Source organism: Bubalus bubalis, chromosome 2 (genome assembly GCF_019923935.1).
Source record: "Bubalus bubalis isolate 160015118507 breed Murrah chromosome 2, NDDB_SH_1, whole genome shotgun sequence".
Taxonomy (NCBI): Eukaryota; Metazoa; Chordata; class Mammalia; order Artiodactyla; family Bovidae; genus Bubalus; species Bubalus bubalis.
The window spans coordinates 91,154,553-91,164,571 of NC_059158.1; the positions used below are offsets into that span (position 1 = coordinate 91,154,553).

General features: G+C 41.5%; 1 protein-coding gene across 1 annotated transcript in view; it reads right to left on the reverse strand.

Annotated features, from left to right (window-relative positions):
* GALNT5 (polypeptide N-acetylgalactosaminyltransferase 5) overlaps positions 1 to 6,290 on the reverse strand; it is a 52,802-nt gene extending 46,512 nt beyond the window's left edge. The window contains exon 1 of the mRNA XM_006067557.4: positions 4,293 to 6,290. Within this exon, the coding sequence (XP_006067619.3) occupies positions 4,293 to 5,746 (1,454 nt within the window). The 5' untranslated portion in view covers positions 5,747 to 6,290. The remainder of the gene's footprint in view (positions 1 to 4,292) is intronic.
* Positions 6,291 to 10,019: the final 3,729 nt, after the last annotated feature.

Below are 10,019 nucleotides of genomic sequence, written 5' to 3' on the forward strand. Positions count from 1 at the left end.
TTTGAATAGGTATCTGTCATTCATTTTTCTTTTTAAAACAGTGTCAATTTTCAAAAATCATTTAAGAGAAACTTGTCTTTAAAACCATATTGCATAAACGTGAATCTTTTGAGTGCCCAGCCCTGAGCTCAGTTCCGTTGTTTAGTCCCTAAGTCGTGTCTGACTCTTTTGAGATCCCATGGATGGAGCCCTCCAGGTTCCTTCTGTCCATGGGATTTCCCAGGCAAGAACACTGGAGTGCATTTCCATTTCCTCCTCCAGGGGATCTTCCCAACGTACGGATCAACCCCCCATCTCCTGCACTGGCAGGCGGGTTCTTCACCACTGGTGCTCTGTGCTAAGGGGACACAAAATGAAGTAAATGACAGCGTTTCTTCCTGAAGTTTTGAATTTCACTGACAAGGTGAAACAGATTCTCAAGGCTCTGGTTAGTGAAGAGCACATAGTAAGGAGTGTTTTAGTAACAACAAGAGCATTAAGGGTCATTGAAGTACAGAGGTTAAGTCAAATCATGGTACAGGTAGAAGTGAGATACAGTTAGATGGTAAGCAATGTCAGGTTAAGATGTTTGGGGGTGAAGACTGCAAGGTGAGGATAGTAGGAAGCTGTGGGAAGGGACCAGTTAAGAAAAACATCAGTGGGTAGTAATGAACTTGATGTGTAGAAAAAGATCATGAGACCAACTATCCTTATGCTAAAGGCCCACATTGGAGAGACTGGCACACACCATAAGTGATAGCCACAGGGCAAGGGGCAGAAATCTGGGTGGCACTAAAAAGGACAGTAAAATAATGCTGATGACAGAAAGGGGTTTGTGCTTTTGAGAAAGGCCATTACTGCATCTCAACACCTTAGAATGGTTCTTTGGGACTCAGGAGAAAAGGAGGGAAGAGCAGGTTTTAAAAAGAGTCTGATTTTAGAACAAGAGCAGGAGATGTTGTCCTAGAAATCCTGCTTCTCTCTTCTTCTCCATGTTGCCCTCATCCTAGCATATCAGTTTAATCGTCATTCTTAAGAACTAGTAACTACTTATTATCTTTACCAGGGGGAAACTAAATAGAAACAAACATATTAGCAAACCTATGGTTTTTAATCCTTGTTTTGATTCAATGTATATTCAATAGCCAGTTATGATACAGATTTGGAGGAAATGAAAGAAGCAGTAAGGGAGATAGTCCCCAGGTCTCTTAAACTTTAAAGGGTTCCATGGATTGTTACTGCAACTAATTTTAAGCCCAGTTCTTCTGCATTCTTATAGATTTCTTTCTTTTCTCGTCTCCCCCCTCTCTTTCACATACACATACATATATTCTTACTATATTATATAGCAATTTCCCCCATGCAGACTTTTAAAAATTATTATCTCAAAAAATCTTGTAAGTGTGTACTTACAAGCATCTCATATAGCTTTTGAGCAAAGCTGGAAAAAAATAAAATCAAAATAAGAAAACTTTAAATCATGCCAACCTGAAGAATCAAATGTTTTTCACCAACCTTTTCACCAACACCAAATGTATTTCCTTCCAACCTTTATCCATTTGAATACATAATTTGCACATACTTGTAGTCAGTGTTTGGATAAAAGAAAAGAAAAATAATCTATTCTCTTTCCTGTAAGAATGGCACAAAAGGGGCTCTGTACATAGAGCCCCTGTTGGTTAAACTGTCACCTCCATCCTGTTGGAAGAGTAGAGCATCAGATAGGCGGCTTGCTAGGGGCACCTATATTTAGCCAAGGTAGGTTGTGTGATAAGAGGGAGGGGCCCTGGCCACACGCTGTCTGACTCATGCTCTCAAGCACACGTGTCACTTTCTCCTACAGTTGGGACAGCCTCCTTCAGAAAAGACAGCCTGACTGTGACTTTCCTGGGCAGCAACCCTTAGCTTCCAGAGATCAAATTTTAGAAAATAACGAGCACTGGAAGCCATTGAGCTTCCAATAAATCACATGGACGATAACATCATTATTGCTTGCTTTGGCTCTCATACAATTGCCCTTTCTCTGGTTTGTAACTGAAGCCTGGACTTCTGTGCAGTGTCTGATTTTTTTCCCCAAGCTCCATAGCAGTCTGCCAGACCACAGAAGGGATATTAAAATAAAGCTACTTTACTACTGGCATTTTGTATTGAAAGTTGCCATGGGTAGTATATGGCCATATAGTATATGCAAACATAGGGTGTGTATAGTAATATGCCATTCATAGTGGCATATATAGTATATGCTGTATACTGGCATATTTGAATATGCCATATGAAATGTATATATGTAGTAATTTAGTGATATGTGTGTGTGTTCAGTTGCTCAGTTGTGTCCGACTCTTTGGGGCCCCATGGACTGTAGCCCACCAGGCTCTTCTGTCCATGAGATTTCCCAGGCAGGAATCCTGGAGTGGGTAGCCATTTCCTACTCCAGGGAACTTCCTGACCTAGGTAATCAAACCTGCCTTTTCTGTGTCTCCTGCGTTGGCAGGCAGATTCTTTATCACTGTGCCACATGTGAAGCCCCAGTATAGTGATATAGTGTATCATAAATATATGTGATATATTTGACATGTGATATACAGAATTTCAGATCAGAGCTGGTCCAACATATTTTGGGGGATTTTTTTTTTTTGTAGTAATTAGCAAGAGATGGGCGATCAATAGCACAACATAATTTTGAGCATGTATTTTAATCATTTCTCTACTACTAGCTCTATGGACACAATACAGCCTCCCAGGGCCTCAGTTTCTTTATTTTTATTTTGGGATGTTAGGTTTATTTGTGTTCTCCTAAAGGTTGTGAGTTTCATCAGGGAGAGGAACATGAATGGCAGAGTGCTTATTCTAAACAGGTGATTAATGCATGGCCAATAGACGTCTGTCAATGGCTAAGAGCTGAAAATGATTAACATCACAATTACAAGGCCCTTCTTACCAATATGAATACAGGCACATCTCTACTTGCCTTCTTCCTGCTGCTGCTGCTGCTAAGTCGCTTCAGTCGTGTCCGACTCTGTGCGACCCCATGGACTGCAGCCTACCAGGCTTCTCCGTCCATGGGATTCTCCAGGCAAGAACACTGGAGTGGGTTGCCATTGCCTTCTCCAGCCTTCTTCCTAGTAACATTGATATCCAGATCACAAAGAAGAGTTGTTTACTTTTACATAGGCCAAACAAGGGCATTATTTACACACTACATATTGTAAGTCTGAATCTTGACACTCCCTAATTTCAACTTCTTGGCAAACCTTGTTTGGCTCAGGAATTGAATATCAAGGCATGTATGGAGCTGTATTAACAATTAATGGGAACTAAACATGTGGCTACAACATATGGCTCATACCTTCATTTATGAGTGAGCCGAAAAGAGCCAGGAACCAACTATGTTTGAATCAGATCAGGTTCTGTGATCTACCTTTTAGTTATAGGAATTTAATTCTTTAAAACGTAGTTCATTAAGACTCATTGGGCAGCGGTAGAGCTCGGTTACCTTGGGAAAGCGACATAGTTTCTGAGTGTTCTCATTTTCTCATTTGAACCCATAATATGTGCTACCTCCTTTGTACGGCTCTTATGAAGTTCATGTGATTTGTATACAGTTGCTTCATAAATAGTGAAACTCTAGAAATATAAAAACTATTCTTGTGTGTCTTGCAGGTGTTTGCTACTTATTAGCTGATTGACTTTTTCCAACATTATTATTCCTGCATCACTGAGCTCCTGAGCTATCTACCATCCTCATCTCTAAAGGCTATTAAATTCTAGGGAGTAGAGTCACTTCTTCACTTGCTATTATGATAATCATTACTCACAATTAGGCAGAATTCTGCTGCTTAAAATATGATTCCAGAGAGGCCTAGAAGGCTCCTTGTCCATGCTCCTTTTCCAAATAGACTCCTGACAAACTTGCTGGTAATAAAAAGTTCCAAAATTGAGAATTCACTTCATTGTCACTGTTTTAATGAAATTACATTTTAAGCGCTACCATTCATATACACCTTATTAGGAATTGAGCTCCTCTCATCATTTTAGCAGGTTTTCAATGCAGAAAAGGGAACAGAACCATGAGCTAACAGGGATAAGGGCCAAAGTCTCAGAGAAGTAAAGGAATAAAGAGAGTTCATTGGGTCTGTTGATGGCAGAACTTTCCTCTGGGAGGATGGTAGACTATCTGAACTCTGCCTAGTGATTACTGTTTCTCTAATTCTCTAGGCAACCAAAAATCTCACAGAATTATCTAGAAATAAATCTTTTATGTATAAGACCCAAAATACCTGGGGCTGAGGAGAGAGAAGAGAAATGGATCTTACCCAGCAGGTCTTGTGTCTTCAATGGCTCTGTCCACCGGGATCAAATCACTGAGGTAGACATTGAAATTTCCTTCTTTCCATCTTCTCTCCACCTCCTTCTCCTTTCCGTGGGGAACAACTACTGGACGTCCAAACTGACCTGGAGCTTTGGGGTCCCTTGGAGAAAGTGTCACGTCAATTCTTAACACACGGTGCATTCTGCCATCTTCAGGTGAAAGGGCTTTTGTCTGACTTTGGTTGAGTTGTGCAGGCCGGGTCTTGGCAGTTAAGTTGATCTTTACTAACTCCTGTCCCTCAGTTAAGGCTCGATTGGTTTGAGACACTGCTGCTCTCTGTAGAGCAAGTGAAGAGAAAGATGCCTCATTGCTCTTCATGTCAATGCGTTTCTCTTGGCTTTTGCCCAATACTATAGTAGATGTAGTTTTGGTGATGGAATTGGGGGCCTCTCTGGTATCTGTCTTTAGCTCCTCCTCCTTGGTTATAATTACTACATGGCTTTCAGACAAATTGAGTTTCTTCCCACCAGCCACCTTGGCTCTGTCATCCTTCAGCAAGCCTCCCCACTGTATCTCATTAATAGATGGCTTCTTTAAGCGGTCTGAATTGGCAATGAACTTGGAAAAGGTAAGGTTCTTATTGGCTTTGTGTTTATTTGCATTCAGTTCTTTGCTCTGAGTCTCAGTTTTATTTAAGGCTATGGCTTCCCTGGGTCTTGGCACTGGTGGGCTGGCAGAGTAGTTCCTTTCATTTACTCCTGCCTGGTACCGCTGCTTTAATCTGTCATTACTAAGACTGGTAGTCACAGTGGGGTACCTCTCAGCTGCTTGCTTTGATGTGTCACTGTTGAGACCATGGCTCTTCGGGCCCTGCTTGTTTATACCGACAGGTCCTGTGTGCACAGATACTTTGGCCAGTGGAGTTCCCCTTGCTGCAATGAATGGAGTTTTCTCAAGTCCCTGAGGTGTCGTTTGCTTTGGTGTCATGGGGCGAGAGGAAACTGCAGGTCGGATGTCTCGCCCCTCTGTCTTCCACTTGGTAAAAGTCACTGGGTGAGTCTGCCTATACGCAGGATGCCACAAAGGCGCAACCTTGCCTCTTCCCGGGGCGTTCTGTACTTTTCTTTCCTTCTGGGTTTGGTCCAAATCATCCTCGACCTTGAGCTTACTCTCCTCAGTCTTCCTAAAGTTCTCTTTGCCCCACACGCCCTTCCCGTGTCCCTTCCGTGGGGGTTTCCTCTCTGTCCTGCTGCTGTCAAGGCTCTTCACCTGGTCTGACTGAACTCTGAACCCTACCCGCTCCCTCCGAACAATGTCTTCCTTCAGGATCTGAGTGTTGATCTCACTGAATGAGAGGCGGAGAGCTGCCATGTCAAAGAGCAGCCAGATGACAGAAGCTGCAAATATAAATGCCAGGACTCGCCCACTTCCTCGGAAAAACTTTCGGATCTTGTTCATGGTACAAAGGCTTCCCTTGCAGCCTGCCCTCCCTCTGAGCCTGCTTACCTTGAGTGGAGAGGGAGCTGAAGTAGTAGCAGTAGCAGTAGCTGCAGCAGCCAAGTTGCCAGAAAGCGCCCCCCTCCCGTGAACACAGCAGGAAGCAGCCGTCCAAGGGGAGAGCTCAGCTCCTACGGCTTGTCAGTCTCTGCCTGCGTGGCATTTCACAGCAGAGCATCCGTGCCTGCTCAGCTGGCCCCTGGTGAAGCCCTGCTCGATACTGCCCTTTGGTCACTCTGGGAGCAGTCGATTCCAGCCACCAGACAGTTCAACAGATCACTCATCTCATCTCCATAAGCCCATGTCCACCTTCCTACAAGCCCCAGGAAAGGTGGGGGCCCGGTTGGGGCTGCGGCTTCTCTCCTCCCAGTTCTCGGTCTGCACACTGTAACTCAACACCACTTCTCATAAGGAAAACATTTCAAGCCATTACCCAGAAAACTTCATTCAGCTCTCACCTTCCGTGTTATGTGAGAGTGTGTTTGTTTTCAGAGCAATTAAAGAAAGCTATCTAACTTGAAGGGCATGTGTTCCTGGTTTGTAACCCCACCTACCACAGCCCTGTTTATTAACCCTGTTCTACCCAGGTCTCCAAGAATTTGCCCCAGCAATTATTGGCCTCCATGTTTCAGCTTTGAGAGCTAACAGCTTAGAGAAGGGTCCGGGCAATCCTCCATACCAGAGATGGGTGTTTGATTATTCAGAATGCCTCTTTGAGGCAGGATAATCAAAATGTTTCTTTGGAAGTCAGCTTTTTGTTTTAAACGAATTCATCTCTTTTATTGCTAGATTCAGTAGACATAAACTTAATTTGTCACATTGCTGTAAAAGTTTCTAAACTCTTACTCTATTTGGGTACTTATCTTGTCACAGATGCAACAGTTTGCAGACTGAATCAGAAATTTGGATCAGCCCCTTGAGTGGTACTGGTGGACTGGTAGGTAGAACCCTGGTTCTCACAGCTTTGTAACGGAATCTCACTGAAGAAATCTTCCCAAATTCTGATCAATTGATGCGGGGGGAGTAAAGCTGACCACTGGTCTCCACTGTGTTTTTAGAAGCTTCCCACATCTTCCTAATGTACAGCCAAAGTTGAGAAACACTGTGCTGTGCTGTGCTTAGCCATTCAGTCATGTCTGACTCTTTGCGACTCCAGGGACTGTAGCCTGAATGCCTCACTGTGATTTTTTGGGTTTTTGAACACTGCCCGCAATTTTTTGTGAAATTTTCTCCCAGAGTAAAACCTAATAAAAACTATACATTCCCAGAACCATTCAACCAGAATCTGCCTTTTTATAAGTTTAATTTATATTTTATATTAGAATATAGGTGATTTATATTGGAGTATAGGTGATTTATAATGCTGTGTTAGTTTCAGGTATACAGCAAAGTGATTCTGTTCTACATATACATATATCTGTTCTTTTTCAAGAGTCTGCATTTTAACCTCACCTAAAGTTTGAGAGGCACTGCCCAGGAGCACTGCTCTCTAAGGGCCTCTGGATGATCTACAGATAATGATGCCACGTATTACTGCAGTGTTAGGAGCAGTATAGTGTCCCTGCTTTGAGATAAACTTAGGCTCCCATAGACTTGGGATTATAGGAAGGAAAGATTCTGAATTTTTTTATACTTACACATTGTCTTTCATAGACAAAATAAGTTTGTATTTTACCACATGGGAAGGAACCCAGATAAATGCAGGCATGGTAATGTGTTTCTTGGATCTCCGATTTTTCTTTTCACTCAATGCCTACCCTCCAGTTTGGAATGCAGCCATGGCAGCGTTGGTGGCTGAGTCATTTCCTGCATGCATCCATACCTCCATTTACCCATCCTTCCAACATTTTGTTGAGTCTGTTCCATCACTCAGGCCCTGTTTTGGGTGTTGAGAGATATTGAGTAAGAAGGACCTAGTTCTTATCTTCGAGCTCTCACAGTCTAGTGGGGGACATAGATAGGTAATAAGTACCATAAAACACAGAGTAAATAGTATGAGAGAACTATATCCTGGATTCTTTGGGGATGATTTTTGGTGAAGTTATCCTTAGACTTGAAGGATAAACAAGAACATAATTATCTCTGTTCATACTGTGTTCCAGAAAAAGAAATACTAGCTGGATGGTGAAAAACAGATAAATTAGCAAAAACATAGAAGTGAAGAGAGATTACTTATGATCATAGTACTTATGGAAAGCATGCATTTCTAAGAACCAGCATGATTGGGCTTCCCTGGTGGTTTAGTGGTAAAGAATCTGCCTGTAACGCAGGAGACGTGGGTTCGATCCTTAGGTAGGGAAGATCCCCTGAAGAAGGGAATGGCAACCCACTTTAGTATTCCTGCCAGGATAGTCCCATGGACAGAGGAGCCTGGCGGGCTACAGTCCACGGGGTCATAAAGAGTTGGGCATGTCTTAGCAACTAAACAACAACAACAACATGATCAGAAAGTCAGGATTATGTGTATGCGTGTACCCCATATGCCCCAAACTCTTTGCTAAACTCTTTCCATTGAGTATCTTATTCAATCTTCACAACAATCCAATGGGAATGATATGATTCTAGTCATCACTTTGTAGCAAAAAGAAATAACTTAGGTGAAAAAACGATGGCAGTAGTTGGATTTGGAATGAATGAGTATATGATGCTACAGTCCATGTGCTTAAATACTATACAGTACTGCTTCTCTAGCTGCATGACCTTTCAAGGTAGCTCATTTTATGTGTTTACTTAGCTATACAAAAGGAAATTATTTCTGTTTTGTAGATGAATGCAAAGACTAGAGAAAATTAAGTTCTTGTCATTTGAATGTACTCTCTAAATGATAGTCACTGCCGTTAATAATATTGCTGATACTTTGTTGTGATAGGAATGTGGGGTGCATGTGGGAGAAAGCATACCTGTTCCTCACAAACACTGAATAGAAGACTGCTGACTAACATGACTTTGGCAATAGGACAAGAAGTACATCTGAGCATTTTGTTTTTTTTCTTGCTGTTCTTATTTTCCTTTTATTATGGATTGAATCAATAAACAATTGTTCACTAAGAACTCCCTACATGCTCAAAGCATGAAGCAGATGATATTGTTTCTGCCCCCAATGACCTTAAAACTACCATGAATAGAACCTTTGCAGCATAACACAACTATTTAGGATCCACCTTCCCAAATAAAGTAGGAAAATTTTTTTCAGTGTCATGGATAAGTGGCTTGCATTACATATTTTGAAACTATGAATATAGAATGCTTTGAAAATACTTTCCAATATTTAAGTCTTATCTTATCATATCCCCACCCCAGATGGCAGCTGTAATTGCTCAAACTCCTATTTGAAAAGTCAACACTTGTTACATCCTTACTATGTCTGACAGCTTTAAAACACTGCTTGAAAAATATCCTATGTCTTCTGTATTTACTTGATCTAAGAACAATGATTTATTCCTCTTTCTTTCTCTAGTCTGTCCATATTAATTGAAACATAAATTACTTGCAATAGGAGAGAAAATGTTAAGAAAATTGAAGGAAAATCTTGGCTTATCTACCCTAAGTAAAGCTACTTATTAACTGTGCCTTAGTCTTCCTCTCCCCCTGACATAGAATTCAGGATAAGACGTAAAGAGTATACGAGAGGAAAGAAACAGTGCTGAAATTCCTAGACAAGAAGGAGTGGAATGATAGACCTGTCTCAAGTACTGATTTGACCATTAATACACATGACCACAGATGTGTCACACTTGAAAGAGCTTCTCTAAAGGTTTCTTCCCAGTATTTTCCACATCTTTTGTCCAGAGAGTCTGTGAGAATCGTAAGGATGACAGAAGTTGATTATAAGCCCCTCTATAGACTCAATACTAAGTATCTTCAGAAACTCAGTAAGAAATCTCTACTGGTGGTCCCCACCACCTATAAATTTCTCCTCTTTTTCTTCCCCTTTTAGCTGGACTCCCATGATGTTCACAGCAATGACAAAGTAGGAATAAAAAAGAATGGAAAACAAAGAAATTAACAACTTTTACCTTTAAGAGTAGTCAAAATACACTTTATCCAACAGATGAACTTTCATATAAATAAAAGATTCTCTTGTTTGGCTTAGTTGTATTAATTTCCATATTACCAGAAGAGAACTAATTATATAAGTGGGTTAGGTACTCCTGGTTGTCATCCCCAGTAGTAGACTTACCTGGTCAAATTTCACAAGGATCTGCTCATACTTAGTCCAAGTGGGTATTATTCT